At 59.1% G+C, this 16,518-nt stretch overlaps 1 protein-coding gene and 1 long non-coding RNA gene across 3 annotated transcripts in view; one reads left to right on the forward strand and one right to left on the reverse strand.

The window, feature by feature from the left end:
- The window catches only part of LOC131482662 (uncharacterized), a 170,955-nt gene extending 165,283 nt beyond the window's left edge, over nucleotides 1–5,672 (reverse strand). For both annotated transcript variants that reach the window (XR_009247205.1, XR_009247206.1), the window contains exon 1: nucleotides 5,549–5,672. This is a non-coding gene — a long non-coding RNA (uncharacterized LOC131482662). The remainder of the gene's footprint in view (nucleotides 1–5,548) is intronic.
- Nucleotides 5,673–6,154: 482 nt separating this feature from the next.
- PITX1 (paired like homeodomain 1) lies at nucleotides 6,155–16,158 on the forward strand. Its single transcript, XM_058677750.1, has 4 exons — nucleotides 6,155–6,287; nucleotides 11,339–11,578; nucleotides 13,562–13,794; nucleotides 15,464–16,158. The coding sequence occupies exons 2-4, from the start codon at nucleotides 11,407–11,409 to the stop codon at nucleotides 16,004–16,006; spliced, it is 948 nt and encodes a 315-aa protein (XP_058533733.1). The 5' UTR covers nucleotides 6,155–6,287; nucleotides 11,339–11,406; the 3' UTR covers nucleotides 16,007–16,158.
- Nucleotides 16,159–16,518: the final 360 nt, after the last annotated feature.

Raw genomic sequence — 16,518 nt, forward strand, 5'->3', positions numbered from 1 at the left:
CCCAAAGACAAAGGATCCTTTGCTCTGCTGCCCTAACCTCCTCTGCAGAAGTAGGCGGCCATATTTGTCTGGACGGTGGCAGGGAGAGAAGGCACCACGATCCCCACAGCAGAAGGCTGTGTTGGGACCCTGGCACACTGGATTTGCACATCCAGATTCTGAAGTTCCAAGCCCCATGGGTTGGACACAGTGGCTCTGCCTCCCACAAACTCCACCACTGTTGACTTTCGCCATGCTTCCTGGCTGCCGCAGGAACAGAAGGTTGGGATGAGCAGGTGACACTGAGCTCCCAGCCTGCTCAGGCCCACAGATGACCTGCACCGGGGCTAGGAAGGTTGCCTAGCTCACGGTCCAGGCTCAGCCCAGGAGGGGACGAACGTGCTCTGGCAGCAGCAGGCCAAGGGCCCAGCCACTCCTCCTTCCCTGCTGACAGCCCCTGCTCTTCCCTTTGTTCTGCCAAACAAGCTTGCTCCTGACTCCCAAGTCTGCTGCGGACTCGGCAAACATTTGTCAAGACTCGTCCCCTGGCTGTGTTTATCTTCTCAGCGGAGATCTGGGCTCTGTGCACAGACAAGCTTGGCCCCTAAGGCTCCAGGGGAGCCCCTTTCTGTGAAGTCCCAAGGCCCTACCTGCAGGTACACAGAGTGGGGACAGACCTAATCAGAACCAGAGTCCAGCTCCTCCACCATTGTGTCCTGAAAGAAACCCACCACGTCCAGGGGTCAGACAATGCCAAGGGGCGAGCAGTTGGTGCAAGTGTTGAAGAAGGGAGGAAGAAGGCACTGTAAGGACTGAATTTGGGCGTGGGTGACTAAGGGTGGAGGGCTGGGGAATGTGGGTGCCCCCACTGCCAGCTCATCCCTCAGTGCCAGGCTCCACAAGTGCAGTCGGCGCCATGCTGTGTCTTGGGCTTGTCCAGACAGTCAGATTCCACAGTCCTAGAGCTCTGGGAGAGCTCGTAAGATCCAAACTTTGGTCCTGGGCAGGGATGAGTGATGGGAGAACTAGAGCCCCTTCTGTAGTACCAATGTGCTGTGACAACTGAAGGAGCAAATTCAAGTTCTCAGAAGGCCAGCACACACCTGGGATGACTGAGGCTCACGGGGCCAAGGGGGCTGGACCCAGCCTGACCAGCAGTGAGAACCGAGAACAGGGGCCGTGCATGAATACACACTGCAACTCCACAGCCCTCAGTCTACACTCCACCCCCTGCCCTGGGCCTTGGGGAGACAACAAGTGCTGGGGCAACATTCCCAAAACAGCCTCACCCAGCAGCACAGACAGGTCCCGTGCAGTCAGCTTCCCCAGGCTGATGGAGCAGCAGAGGGGGGTAGCCCCACCACTCTGAGAAAGCATGAATATTTCATGGGTATCTCCCTCCTTGTCTCCAATCCTGTTTCCAATTGTCACAAAACAATTCAGAATTTCCAACTTGGGCTGATGAGCTGCCATCGGCCAGGGTAATTATTTTAAAAGCTTCCCACAGAGCTGTTCACTGCACCAGCTCCCCCAAATTGTCTGTCTGCAGGACTGGCTGTGTCCTTCAGCCCCCTAAGCACATCCTTCCTCCCCACATGGGAAGCAGACTTCCGGAGGGATGCTGGGCACCAGGGGCAGACCAGGCAAGAACACAGTGAGACTATAGGGGATAAACTGAGCCCCTGGTCACAAGGGAGCAGCTCCAGAAAGACAGGGGTCACAACCTCTCTCACCTCCCCATTTCCAGTGCCAGGCTGTGGCCCCACTGACTCACAGTGAATGGTTGATAGGCAGATGGACACTGCAGTAACTGCTCCTCTCACCTGCTCAGATCCACCTGCCACTGAAACGTGAATCCAGCTGGAGCACTCACTCACTGTTCTCACTCTGCACCAGCTTCCATCCCACTGGAAGCCCCTACCTCCTGGAGGGTGGTGTGGGCGAGGGGATCTGTCCCAACTTCCCCTTCCCCCATGCTCACCTGTTCCCTGGAGCCTATTTTATTAAGCATACCCATTTGTCTGAACTCAGAGCCCTTACACATGCTGTTTCCCTAGAGACAGGTTGCGAGGGTGAGGGAGGAAGAAAGAGGGACACTGCTCCAGGAGATCCCTCCTCAGTCTGTCACTCAAACCTTCCAACACCAGAACGCAGGTGCCCTCTTTGGCACTGATTTCCAAACAGGGCTATGCTGTGCCCAAGTCAGCTCCCTCAGTTCCATCCAAGAGGCCAGCAGCCGGCCATCTCTGCACTTCTGCAATTGCAGGCAGCAGTCTCTGACTGAAACTTGTACTCCCCAGGCAGGCCAGCTGAAGAGGGTCCCAGGCGGGGGCTCTTGTCACCACTGCACACAGATGGTAAACAAGACCAACAGCACAGCAGCAATAACAAAAATGTTCCTGTGTTGCCTACACAGCTTCTCTTTTTGGCTTCAGCTGCCAGGAACTCCAGTATACAATCAAACAATTTTCAAATATATTACTAGCTCTCTGGATACTAGGGGTCCCTCTCTGCTTTCAGGGTTTCAAAATCCCTCCTTCTTATAGGTAAATAGGGGGGTATGATTAGGAACCCCTCCCTTCAGGCAGTCAATAGCTCCCCCAGAGTGTCTGAGAGACCCCCACCTCTCCCAGCAGGCGAGTGCTGCATCCATCGTGGGGGAGCTTCAGGTCCTCCCAGCAAAGTCAGTGCTTTCCGTGATGATGGGAGGCCTTCTATAGCATCAGCACCCATGCCACCCATGCCCCCTCCAATCCTAGCAGTCCAGAACCTTCCAGGGGAGGGGCTTCTTCAGAAACCAACCTGCCCCCTGCCACAGAGAGCTTGTTACAGATAGCTCCCACTCTCCCTTTCCACAAATACAGCTTCCTCCCCACTTCTGTATGGGGGGGACCCCTAAGACCCTGTAGTCTGTGACCCTGGCCCACCACAGTCCTGAGCACTCTTCCCCACAGAGTGACTGTCTAGGGAGAGGAGTGCAGCCTGTACCCAGCCAATCAGCATAAGTAAATCCCCTTGCTCACTCTAGGTAAGGTCCTACAGTGGACAAAACAGGCTCAGCCCGTGCTCAAGGAGCTTTAAAATGCTCAGGACAACAGATTTGAATCTGTTACTACATAAATTTCCATTCCAATAGCCAGAGGGGCCAGCGCTGCGGTTCAACAGGCTAATCTTTCACTTTCAAGTGCCAGTAACCCAAACAGGTGCTGGTTCACACCCTGGATGCTTCACTTCTGCTTTAGCTGCCTGATGGTGTCCTGGGAAAGCAGTAGAAAATGGTCCAAAGCCTTGGGACCCTGCATACCAGGCTCTTGGCTTCAGATCTGCTTAGCTCCAGGTGTTGCAGCCAGTTGTGTCTCTCCTTCTCTCTGTACATTTACCATTCTAATAAAATTAAATAGCTAGAATGAGAAAGGACTCCACTTGCTTGAATAATTGTAAGGGTTTTCGACACCAGTGTTGCTGAAGATATTGGCCCAAACAGATGAGAAAAATGCCTATTGGAGGACACCTGTCAGCTAAGAAGGAGAAAGTGAATGCTTCCCCCAATTCAGCTGACCCCATGTGGTCAGGCTACTGCAAGCTCAAAGTCAAACCCATCCTCAGGTGCCCAGACCTGCTGGAGGAGGCAACCCCAACTTTCCCCTCTCTAACTCCTGATCCCAGAAAAAAAGGCACGTGACCCAAGAGGTCAAAAACCTAAAGGGGAATTGCTTAATGTTCTCTCTGGAAGATACAAAAGGATCACACAAGGTCTATCTTGGCCCTAATCAGGAACTTCAGGCTTCCCTGGTCACGTCCTGCTTGCCCAGGTCTCCCAATCCACTAAGTCAGAAAAGGAGCCCTTTCCCAGCTGACCCACCTGCACAGCCACCCTGAGGCAGAAGGGAAGGCACCTAGCAGGTGCCCCTCCCCCTCAGCCCAGTCCACTCAGGGCCAAGCCTCTCCCTCTCCTTGTCTGCTCCTCAAGAAGGGAAACCCCTGTTCACACACTAACAGAAGGGGATGCTAAGGCTGGCTGAAGCTATATGACTTGCCCAAATTCACAACAGCTAGTCCAAGACACAGACAAGACCCCAATTCTGGCCATCAAGTGCTAGAAGCAGGAGGTATAGGAGCAGGCAGAGAAAGAGAGAGAGAGCCAGGTGGGAACACAGTCTGGAAAACTACTAATATGCTAGGCACTGGAGGCTGCATTCATTAAGTCCAGAGATGCCCCCAAACCTCAGGTCAAAAGCTACCTGGCTTAGGGCCCGGCGGCATGGCCTAGCAACTAAAGTCCTCGCCTTGAACGCCCCAGGATCCCATTTGGGCGCCGGTTCTAATCCCGGCAGCTCCACTTCCCATCCAGCTCCCTGCTTGTGGCCTGGGAAAGCAGTCGAGGACGGCCCAACGCATTGGGACCCGGAAGAGGTTCCTGGTTCCGGCTTCGGATCGGCGTGCACCGGCCCGTTGCAGCTCACTTGGGGAGTGAATCATCGGACGGAAGATCTTCCTCTCTGTCTCTCCTCCTCTCTATATACCTGACTTTGTAATAAATAAGTAAATCTTTTAAAAAAAAAAAAGTTACCTGGCTTAGCAGCTCAGGGCAGAGCCTCCACCAGCCTGCTTTTACATGTGGAACAGCCGGTGAGTGGACGGACAGTAAAAGAAGGGGGTTTAGAGTCCCCACAGCGCAGGGTGGTCAGCAGACTGCAGGGGAGCCACCCTGTCAAGTCCCCAGGGCAAGGTCGCTGGCCTGGGGACTGGTCTTTTAACCCTTGCGACCCTGTATGTCTGGAACTCCAACTTCCATTCCCACCCAAAAGTGACTCCCACTGTTGCTGGTTTTCAGGAAGCTGCACAACTGGGTGCAGCGGCCTTGGCGGGCGAGCTGGCATCAGGCAAGCTTCCAACTTGGGAGACTGAGAAGGAGTTTCGGCTTCTGGGGCCAGGCTGCCCTGCGGGCGCAGAGGAGCAGGAAGTCGGGTCCAGCGCGCGGGGCCACGGCCTCCCGGCTGCAGCTGTCGGCTAGCACCAGAAGGCGGAGAGGCGCCGAGGCTGACGGCACCTCATGAAACATTCATGCCCGCTCACCTCGCTGCTCTCTCCCTGCACCGTGCGCCTGAGCCGCGGCCCTTGAGCCCTTGGCCGGTTGAGGCAAAGCTCGGCCGCCCTGCTCCCTGAGAGCTACAGGCCACAGCCCGCCTCACTAACTCCATCTCACAGCCCCCACAGCCGCAGGCGCAGCTTGGGCGCTGGGAGTTGGGGACCGATAGGGGAGGTTGGAACGGGAGCAGGTTCGGCCTACTGGTTTCTCCCAGGAGGTTCTAGAGGGAACCGGGTGGATGCGAGGGTATAAACAGGGCAGGTTCCCAGCCCACCTCAGTCCTGTCCATCTCCCAGTGGCCGCCAGCCAGAATCAGGCCTAGTGGCCACATGAGTCGAAGCCTCTGGGTTCGTGGGCCGGCCAGAATGGAATAATCGTCAGAAGGTGTCTGCCTTCGGGGACTGCCCCCGCCCTTCTCCGCAGCCCAGGCCCTGAGGCAGGCATCCCCCAAAGAGGGCAGGCTGGGCCGTTGCTGCTCACCGGAACCCCTGTTGTACACCGAGAACGCCTGGGGTCCGTCCTCAAACTGCGGTGGCCTGGCGAGCCTCTGCGCTGCGAACTCTCCCACTCAGCAGCGTGCAAGCCCGCTGCCCCCCGCAGGTTGGGCAGTGAGGAGAAAGGTGGACTCTCCAAACCCCAGCTTTGCGGACACCTGGCAGGACCCCGGCAAACTGCAACAAGACCAACGTCGGGCCCAGCCAGCCCCTCACGTGCCAGGTGGGAAACTGAGCCCGGGAGAGAGTGCGCCAGGGCCGCGCTGGGACTGGCAGCCACTGGGTCCGCCTGAGGCCGGGCCTCTCCCAGCGCGCGCGCAGTCCCGGGGCTCGCTCCCCGGACTCCGGCCCTGGCCGCGAGCCGTGCGGACCTCTGCCTGCACCAGGAGGGAGGCCAAGACCCCTGGCCCAAGGGACAGTGCCCGCCCCCTCCCCGCCGGTCCCGGCCAGCTCTTTCCCCTCCCCCCTTCCCGCCTCCCAAGCCTGTGTCCCCGCCTTCCCCGCAGGCGACGGGCGGCGGCGGCGGCGGGAGGAGTGGGTCGAAAGGAGACAGCCCCGACCTTGCGCGCTGGGATGTAGTGAAGCAGCCTGGGCCAAAGCTGCGCGCACAGCGGGAGACAGCGCTGGATCTGGAGCCCCAGCCGGAGCCAAACCCCGCGCCACCGGAGTCCGCGGCGGGCGAGCCCGGAGCCGACGAGCCCCCGACGCAGCATTGCCCGGGTGGGGTAAGAGACGCTTGTCGAGGGGCACGGGGGGGGGGGGGGGGGGCGGGGGGAGCTCAGCAGTGGAGGGGCGCACGGAGGTGGCGGCTGAGTCCTGCGCTCAGTGCTCCCAGCAAGCGCGAGGTCCAGCTGGCGGTGCAGATGGCCTCGGGTGGTCAGGCACCCTCGATGCAGCCTAAGGAGAGAGTTCCTACCGCTGGTGAGGGGCCGCGTCACCCGGAGCGAGTGACCTCCTCACCTAAGCGAGGAGTCCCCCTTGCACCTTCAGTCCTAAGCACCCCAAGAGGGCAGCAGCCTCAGGGGCGCGCAGGTCCCAGCCCGCGACGGGCATGATCCTAGAGTCCTTCACAGTCCCTTGCCGCGGTGCGGTGCGGGATGCTGGATCTCGGAGAGCAAAGGCAGGCTGCCCCCGGGAATGGGGGCCCCAGCACCGGTGGAAGTGCTGGCCCCTCTGCGCGGCCCTGGACTGGGGGCCGTCACTTCGCGTCAAGAGGGTATTTGTCTTAAACGAAACCGCTTCATTCGTTCGTTTGTTCGTTTGGGCAGCAATGTCGCACAATAGCAGCAGCCAGCGGCGGGAGTTCAGCTGTCCTCGCCCAGGAACCCGACCCCAACACAACGCGGGTTCGTGCGCCCAGCCCGCTGCGGCCTGCCGTTGCCCACTCAGGTCGCACGGGTCGCTCGGGTTGGGCTAGTCTTTCCCCCTTTGAAAACCCCAATATGCCTTTCCCAAGTCTAATAAAGACATTCCCGCGGCTTCTCCTGGGCTTGCTGGTTGACTCAAGTTACCCGCCGCCGCCATACACAGCTGCTCCTCTCCAAACGGGGGTCTCCAAAACCCCAGAGCAATTCCGTGGTGGCCACCCAGGACCCTGGAGTTGGCGGAGGGGTGGGGGTGGTTGGAAAGTGCAGCAAATGGAAACTCCTGAGTCTGAAAATACCTGAGTCCCCTTTGCGAAGTAAGGCAATACTGCGGGCTCTGAAAGCCAGCAGGGCCAGGGGGCAACGAACGACTTTGCCCTCCAGTTACTGGGGAGGGTGTAGGGTGACGGTGACGCTGAGGTTTTCTGAGAGCACAAAAGCTCAGGCCAGCCTCGCGCCCTAAGCTGCTAGGCATCCGGGAGTTCGCACCACTGGGACCAGACCATCCTATCCAGACTCCCGCACACAGGGGCCGTGTGTGTTAATCCCGGAGGAGACGGGTCAAGTGCCCTTCTCGCAGGGAGCAGCTGTTGGGACCAGGAGGTTGTAGGACAGGGAAAGCTGGTGCCCTGTGCTGTGACCAGTGGCTGCCACCCTCCTGGCCTCTCTCTCCTTCAGCTCAGCCATTCCCAGGAGCCTGTGGATTTGGGGTATACCAGGGCCCTGACAGTAGCTCCCAGCACTCACTGGCTGTACCCCAGAGCAGCCATCGTGTCGGATTGCACCTTGGCCCTCTCAGGACAGGATGTCCCACACACACCCCAAAATGAGCAAGGAGTCTCAGATTGGGGCCCTGGGTGAACACAAGAGTCCACAGAGGTTAGTGTCTCCCTGTCCCCATAATTGCCCATATTCTTGAAACGAGAGCTTTTATTGGGGAGGGGGCATTAGATCTGGCAGGAGGAGGTAGGTGGTCTCCGCTCTACTCCCAAAACTGGGTTTTCTAGTTTGAACTTCTCCACGGCCTAAGAGGCTTAGGACTGGAATGTCCCGGAGAGCCACGGATGGCCCTGGGGGCAGGCCACGGTACATTCCTTCCTTTTTCCTAAAATCCCCTGGTCCTGGGAGTAAGGATTATAGAAGGGTGCCCCCATGGGTGGGTGGCAGGATGTCCTGTGAAGCCTCTCCAGTGACCCTCCGCAAATTCAATCACTGAACCACACATAGGCATAGTGTCCTGGGTCTGGGGCTTTTGAGAGCCCAGCTTCAGAACCAGGCCCTGTGTCTCTTTCAACCCCAACTCCCAATCCCCCACGGGGGCGGGGGGGGGGAAGGGGCCTTCCCTGACTTTTCTGCTCAGTCCTTTCTGGACCCTAAATGCCAACTTTTTCTGGAAGTGACAGAGTCCTTGCTGACTTCCTGTGGCTGGAAAGAGATAAGGAATAGGGCATGCACGTGGGTCCTGTTCCAGTAAGCCCCCTCCCTTCCTGTCCTGAAGCACAGGCACAAACTCCCACTGAGGCACACTGTAGGTTAAGCCATACCCAAAGTCACACAGCAAAGCTGGGCCACAGTACACCTCTATTCTGCCCACTGTGGGGAGGGGGGAGGGAGGGAGAAGGAAAGAGAGAGACAGAGAGAGAGAGAGAGAGAGACAGAGAGAGAGAGACAGAGAAAGGAAGACCCTATTGGCACTGGGACAGAGGGTAGCAGGAGGATGACCTAGCTAAGGAGGAAGAAAGCATGGGCCAAGTCCTTTCCCAGCGGAGCCGAGGGACCACAGCCACCACCAGCCACTTCCTTGTCCCTTGTCCCTTCAAGGCTGTCCAGGCCCAGCAGCATGGACTCCCCAGGGCAGCCCCCACTAGCCTCAGCCCCTAGGGCTAAGGGTCCAACCAGGCACAGCAGGGCTTCATCCACAAAGAACAGTGGGCTTGGTCATCCACATGAGCGGGTATTGGCATTGAGATTTCCAAATACAGAGCATTCTGCCTGCCTGGAGCTCTGGTGGGGGGGGAGGTTCTAGCTCAGAGGGGCACACAGCAGGTGCTCACTAACTGCATTTAATGTATCCACAGTGACACAGCCCACAAGGGACTCAGTAGCTGGCATTGCAGTTACAGAATTAAAATCTTCCTTCTTCAGGGAGGACTTGACCCCCCACCCCCCACCCTCTGGATGCTTGCTGGCCCAACCATTCATTTCTGTGCCTTACTGCCCCAAGATGCACTGTGTTTCCCACACTGGCCTGACCCTCAGCAGGTTTAGGACATGCTTCCTCCTAGCAGCCAGCTTTCAGACCAAACTGCACACAAGTGTACATTTTTTAGTACAGAGTGTGTGCACACATTCCGGGCCCTGCCTGCATCAGGACTGCTCTGGTCTGCTCTTTCTAGACTGAGGATGGTGTGAGAAGGGGCACTCCCTGATACCTGGTTATGGGAACTATCTGCTGCGGAGGGAGACTCAGCCTAGAAATGCAATCAAAGGTGGAGCTGGTGGCAAACTTTGAACTGCACTCCCCCTATCCCACAGCGGCCCTCTCCCCTGTACCCATCCTAACCAGGTCCAGGGACTCTCTGCTGAAAATGACAAGAGCGTTCCCACACCAAGTAGCAAGTGCCCTGGTTCAGAACCCCGCCCCAGATCCAGCCTCCCAGGGTCACAGGCGCTGGTCACAGTGGGCCAGGCCTGGAGCAGCACCCTGCTTGGCTGCCCTTGCACCCAGGAGTTCAGCCTGGGGCCTGGGTGCCTCCCTCTAATGAAGGTGGGGAGAGGGGGAGGGCTTGAAGGAAGAGTTTGCCCAGTGGCCCAGAGGCGGGCACCCACAGTCGGTCCAGTGACAACCAGAGACCCCAGGAGGAGATGAGGATGCGCGGAGTCCCAGGCCTGGAGAAGCAAGCGGTGCCTGTCCACTGGGCAGCTGGCCTGCCCAGCGCTGCTCTCTCTGGCTGCTAAGGCTAGGCGAGCTGGTCAGCAGGTGAGGGGCAGAGGGCAGCCCAGGGTCCACCTGTGGTCAGAGGAGCAGGTCAGGGCCATGCTGTCGCCTGTTTGTTCAAGACGCCCAGGTCTTGGAGGGCCAGTTAACAATTGTCGAACGAAATCCTTCCACAAACTTCACGGAGGCGCAAGGACACCCAACAGGAGTGAGACACAGAGGGTGCTGCCTTTGCCAGCCAGTGTTCCTGGCGCTGTTGCTTATCCCCCCCACCCCCCACCGCACTGCACCGGACAGAGTGGGGAGCACAGCAGGCAGCCGACACCCTGGACGGCTGTAGTGCAGGCTCTAGACGCGGGTTAAAGCCACCCTAGAGAAGGGCAGAGGTCCCGGGAGATGCAAAACGAGGTGCAGAGGCAGTAGAAAAGGCCTTGGCTGGGCTCCTGGGGGTCTCCCGCCACACTCGCCAGCGGCCGCGGAAAGCCAAAGGAAAACGTTTCATCTGATTAGAAGCCATCATTTCTATCCCAATCCCGGAAAATTGACTGCGGCGCAGGGAGGGAGGCCCAAAAAGCAGCCTTAGGGGAGAGGGTCCGAACTAATTGGGAGGCAGCATCCGGGGACCCATTACAGCGCAGGCTGTCACTCAGCCGGTTGGATTCCCCAGAGAAGGGGACGGGGAAGGAGGGGCTGGTGGCCCCTGGCCGGGGACACCACGGGGAGGCTGCCCAGGCTCCTTGGCGGCGCGCACACGCGCCCATCCTGGACTGTTCCCGCCGGGGGCTTGGGGACCTCGAAGCTACCCCAGGCAGGAGCTGACTCAGTGCAGAACAAGTTACTATAGGGGGGGGGGACTGAGAAGGGGAGGGGAACCCAAGATGGGCACGAGCCGCGCAGGACTCGCAGAGCCAGATGCGTCTCTTTTGTGCAGCGGAGGGAAAGAGCAGTGTGTCACCGGGGAAGGAGAGGGAGGCGCGGCGAGGCCGCGGGGGGCGGGGAGCGGCGGGAAGGTGGCTGCGGAGGGAGGGCGCGGGAGGCTGGGAGGGCGCGGCAGCCGGCCGGCTCGGGGCTGGATTCCTCCCGTGCGCCCTCGCCCGCTTGCTCGCTCGCGCCCTCCCTCCCCAGCCCCCTCCCACCCGGACCCACCCCACCCACCACCCCTGGCGCAGGGACTGCCGGAACCTGGAGGCGCGCACTGTCGCTTTAAGACAGACTCTGTCGGAGCCGTCCGGAGCCTTAGAAACCGGCCCCGGATCGGGAGCCGGAGCCGGGGCCGGGCTGGCGGTGGAGGCCCGAGCTGCGAGAGCACGAAGCGGAGCGCAAAGCCAGCCGCCGGGTCGCTAGAAGCAGCCGCCGCCGCCTGCCCGGCCCTGCCAGTCCCTGGCGGTCCATGGGGCGGGCACGGCGTCGCTGCGGGCCCGGGCAGCCCTTGGGGGCAGCCGCTTAGGCGCTGCACTCTTGTCCCTCCCCGCAGGTGGCAGCCAGGGCGACCGGGCGCACCGAGCCCCGGCCCCTGGAGCACCCGCCGCGGTCCCCACCTTCATGGACGCCTTCAAGGGGGGCATGAGCTTGGAGCGGCTGCCGGAGGGACTCCGGCCGCCGCCGCCACCGCCACCGCATGACTTGGGGCCGGCCTTCCACCTGGCCCGCACCGCCGATCCCCGCGAGCCGCTCGAGAACTCGGCCAGCGAATCGTCTGACACCGAGCTGCCAGGTAAGCGCGGCGCGTGGAGTGGCCAGGTTCACAGGGCGCAGGGAACAGGCCCGGTGCTACCGCGGGACCATTAGGAACTTTCTTTTTCCCCCTTTCTCGAGCCGATCGTGAACGCGGAAATTTATACGAACACATAGGAAGGTGCTAGCACGCGGGAGGCCGGCAGTTGCACCAGCCTGCGATGGTGGGTTGCACTGAGCTTCATCGAATCGGGCCGAGGACCTGGGGAGTGGTTTGCTCGAAGGGGCGCAGGGGAGGCGCTTGGGCCCAGAGAAAGTTGCAGATTGACGCAGAAAGTTGCAGATCGGAGGGACAGAAGAGGGACAGAAACAGGAGACAGAGCAGCCAACGAGAAAAGGCGGGTGCGAAGGATAATCCAGGACTGGGGGGTGGGAGCAGCACCGCGGAAAAGAGCTCGGACCAAGGGGTGCGGCCGAACCCAGAGTAAGGGATCCCAGCCGGTCCACGCGTGCGGCTGCCGCCCGCGATCCCCAGGCCGAGCGGCCAGTACGGCTCGGCTGGACTCTCTCCGCGCTGATGCTTTTCTGGCCAAGAGCTGCCGACCAGTTTGGTGCGCTGGTCTCCAGGCGCTCCTGAGCCCCTCGGCTTTGCCGTCACCAAGCTCCGAACTCCAGGGTGTGCGGGTGGTGAGCGCTTCTGCTACGCATGCTTCTTGATTCCCAGCCGTGGGTGAGACCCCGTGAGTTTTGAGTGGCAGTGTGCTGTCGTTTCTTTGAAAGGGATCCTCGTGCTTGGTTAAAATGCAGTCCGCGCTGGACCGGGCTTTTGTGTCAGGATTTAAGCAGGGGACTCGGCTGGACTTTACTTCCTAAAGCCCAGAGAAATACGTAGTATCGACTGATTTTTTAAATCAAATCTGTGAGGGTTTTAATTGCATCCGTGGTTTGGGGTGTTTTTTTTTTCAATCTTGGAAGAATATTGTAGGTGCATTTTTTCCTGGAATTAAAAATACTTAACCTGCAACATTATTCTTTGTGAGATTTTTAAAAAATGTATTCAAAATGGCGCATTTCTCTGGGACTTTTCTTAAAATTCATCTTAAAGCAATGTTATGCTGGGAATTCAAATGATCATACTACAGTGTTTCCCTGGAATTTAAAAAAATTGATCCCTACGAGGGCGTTATTGGAACGGAGTTAAAAATCTACTTTTATAGCGGGGGTTTTACATTGATTTACAAAAACAAATCCTGAAGAAATGAGCGCCGGAGTCTGCCCAGGGCGCAGTTAAGGGATATGTTGGTCCGGAGGGTGCTGGCTGCTTGGTTCACTTTTGCTCTACCGGTCTCTTTTTTGAGGATTTGCGACTCTTGGCTGTTAAATTTCAGGCAGAGAGCTCTGAGCTTTTCTGGGCTTCTGTGTTTGGATTTTAAAATTCCTTTTTCTTTCGGTGTCAGTGCCTACACGGAGCTTCCAAGAAACCAAGGCGAGAAAGTTCTAAATCGCCCAGGGTTTGTCCGGGCAGCAGGTTTTCTAGGGCGGAGGCCCAGGCCCCGAACGCTAGCCACCCGCCGGGTGCGCCCCGCAGTCAGTGCCGGCAGCGCGCCCGGCAGCAGGCAGTGCCGGAGACTCCTGTCCGGCCGCCTGCGGGTTGCGGGTTTTCGGGCAAGAATCATCTGCTCTCAGTCCGCACAGAGACACCCCCTCCCCTGCCCCAGCTCCACCACTCCCCTTCCTCCGGGAGAAAAGTGCAAGCACCGGCTGCTGACAGAAGCCAGCAGGGCCCAAGGGCTGAGAGCCGAGGAGCGGGCCTTGCCCGCCAGGCACCCGGGTCCAAAAGCTGCCGCTCCTGCTCTCTGTGGCTGGCCCTACTGGCCACCCGGACCTCTCTCTTCCCGGGCGCAATTCGCAGGGCCCCTAGCGGGAGGTAAGGGCACCCGTGGCCCGCACTTCGGTGGAGCCGGGAACGGGTACCGCGGTGCGTCGGCCCGAGGTGACCCGCACCCCATCCTGCCTGCTACAGAGAAGGAGCGCGGCGGTGAACCTAAGGGGCCTGAGGACAGCGGTGCCAGCGGCGCTGGCTGTGGTGGCGCGGAGGACCCTGCCAAGAAGAAGAAGCAGCGGCGGCAACGCACGCACTTCACCAGCCAGCAGTTGCAGGAGCTGGAGGCCACGTTTCAGAGGAACCGCTACCCCGACATGAGTATGCGGGAGGAGATTGCCGTGTGGACCAACCTCACCGAGCCGCGCGTGCGGGTGAGGCAGTCTGGGAGAGCTGAGAGCCGCACTGGACGTGTACTCTTAGCAAGGCATCCGCGTTGGCACCTAGGCCACCCGCACCCTCTCTGGCTGCGGCTTCCCACCCCCTCTATCCAATTCCCGACACCACCACCACCACCCCTGCTTTACTGAGGCCCCAGTAGGACCCTCGGATGCCCTGTAGGGTCAGGATCCATTGGGATCTGAGCGGGATACCCTGAGCCAGGCCGGGAGCTACGGACTCTGCCGTTGGGAGCTGCTCTCTTCCCCTCGAAAACGAAAGGGAAAGGCAGGTCCTGCCGGCAGCCTAGGAGAGGTGAAGGGAAGGTTGCCAGGGCTCAGAGTCTCAGCACAGGGGTCCCATTCTGCACCCCAAGTCTCCACCATCGGGACAGCCTTCGCCCGCGTCACCTCCTCCGCCCCCCCTCCGCCAACATTGGACCCATCTGCTGCGGGACCCTATGCCCGCGCCTGTTCTAGGTCAGGTGGGGAGCTGGCCCTAGTGGCCCTCCAGGCCTCCCCCTTCCTACCCTTTGGGTTCCCAGGAAATGCCAGAACAGGAAGAGAATAGTTTAAAACTGTTCCTCCCCTGGACGCAGATCACAGATCGCCCCAGATTCCCAGGAGCCTGGGGCTGGCCCACAGACACCCCCCCCCCCCATTACAGGAGTCCCTCCATGGGCAGGCGGGGAGCTGGGGCTAGGGTCGGGATCCTGCCGGGTGGGAGTCGCAGAGAGTACAGGAGAGCCAGGACCATGGGGTGGGCAGCTAGGATAGGTGAGGATGTGGGTAACCAAGAAGTCAGTAGAAGAGGGGGGGAGAGTTTTCACCAAATTCTGTGAGAGAAAACAGGGAGGCGGGATTAGAGCAAAATAAGTAAGAAGCTAAAGGAAATTAAATATTTGCAAAGAAACATATTTGGCATATATTTAGGCAGTAGGAAAGAAATTAAATATTTAAAGGAGAAGCATAAAGATCAGGTATTTGTGAAAAGAAAGAATCAACTATTTAAGAGAAACAGTGAAGGCCAGATATTTGGAACGAAAGGGGGTAAACTAAATATTTGGAGAAGAATCAAAAGGATCAAAAATGGGGGTAGAGCAAAAATAGACTGCTTAAGGGCAAAGAAGGAGGTTCTGATAGCCCTGCGGACCGGAGGAAAATAAACATCTGGGAAACGAAAATATCGAATTTTGCCCTTCAAGATGGAAACGGGCGGCTTTACTCAGAGGAGAGCCGTAGGTTTTAGTAAGAAAAAAATATATACCTTTTGTATTTGAGAGAAGAAAATGAATGAAATATCCGAAGACACACTGGGACCCGTTTAAGGGAGAAGGCAGGAGGTGGAGGAGTTTGAGAAGCGAGAAAGGAAACAGTATTTGTTCAAAACGAAATTTTTTAAAAAAGAAGGCTTGTTAGGGGAAGAGAACGGATTTAATTTGTGGAAGAGGATAAAGATCGGAAAAGGGAGGGGGAAACCAAGTATTTTCTGGGGACAGGAAGGGGACCATTACGGCGAGAAGGCAGGGGCGGAAATATCGGTGGAAGAAAGGAGATGCGTCGGGTGAGCAGGGCAGGCGGCAGCGGGCTAGGGGTGAGGGGGTCCTGCCCGCCCGCCCGCACCGACCCTGACCCTTCTTACGCTCCCCCCTTTTCCCCACCCCAGGTCTGGTTCAAGAACCGGAGGGCCAAGTGGCGGAAGCGCGAGCGCAACCAGCAGCTGGACCTGTGCAAGGGCGGCTATGTGCCGCAGTTCAGTGGCCTGGTGCAGCCCTACGAGGACGTGTACGCGGCCGGCTACTCCTACAACAACTGGGCGGCCAAGAGCCTGGCGCCCGCGCCGCTCTCCACCAAGAGCTTCACGTTCTTCAACTCCATGAGCCCGCTATCGTCGCAGTCCATGTTCTCGGCTCCCAGCTCCATCTCCTCCATGACCATGCCGTCCAGCATGGGCCCCGGCGCCGTGCCCGGCATGCCCAACTCGGGTCTCAACAACATCAACAACCTCACCGGCTCCTCGCTCAACTCGGCCATGTCCCCCGGCGCCTGTCCGTACGGCACCCCCGCCTCGCCCTACAGCGTCTACCGGGACACGTGCAACTCGAGTCTGGCCAGCCTGCGGCTCAAGTCCAAACAGCACTCGTCGTTTGGCTACGGCGGCCTGCAGGGCCCGGCCTCAGGCCTCAACGCGTGCCAGTACAACAGCTGACCGCCCGGCCGGCCACGCGGGGCGGGGCAGAACGCACGCGGGGGCCACGGCCACCGCCTGTGGACCTCGAGCCCGCGCAGCCCCTTCCCCCTTCCCACCTCTGGGTTCGTTTTGTGTTTGCTTTTCCGGACCCCACTCTACCCTCCACAAAGAAATGAAGCAAAAAAAAAAAAGCCGGAGGAATGCGCCGCAAATAAGAAATATATATATATATATATATATATGGATGAGTTGCAATTTCCCTGGGGATGGCGCGCGGGTGGAGTGCGTTCGTTCCCACGGGGCCCAGCGGCCCTCTCGGTGGAGGGGAACATGGGAAGCGAGCGCCGAGGCCCGGGAGCCCGGAGAGCACACCCGCCGCAGCAGCCCGCGCGTCTGCGCGCCGTGCTAGACCCAGACTGAGTGACAACGAACTGGACGTTGCCAGAACTCCGACACGCCTGGGATCCCGGGCCGCGCACAACTCGAGACAACCCCTCCCAGCTGGCCGGGCCGAGCGCACCTTAGCTCGA

This window comes from Ochotona princeps, chromosome 19 (assembly GCF_030435755.1).
Source record: "Ochotona princeps isolate mOchPri1 chromosome 19, mOchPri1.hap1, whole genome shotgun sequence".
Lineage (NCBI taxonomy): Eukaryota > Metazoa > Chordata > Mammalia > Lagomorpha > Ochotonidae > Ochotona > Ochotona princeps.

Coding starts and splice junctions, on each gene's coding strand:
- PITX1 (XM_058677750.1), top strand. CDS start 11,407: ATGGACGCCTTCAAGGGGGGCATGAGCTTGGAGCGGCTGCCGGAGGGA. Junction 11,579..13,561: donor GTCTGACACCGAGCTGCCAG/GTAAGCGCGGCG, acceptor TGCCTGCTACAG/AGAAGGAGCGCGGCGGTGAA. Junction 13,795..15,463: donor TCACCGAGCCGCGCGTGCGG/GTGAGGCAGTCT, acceptor TCCCCACCCCAG/GTCTGGTTCAAGAACCGGAG.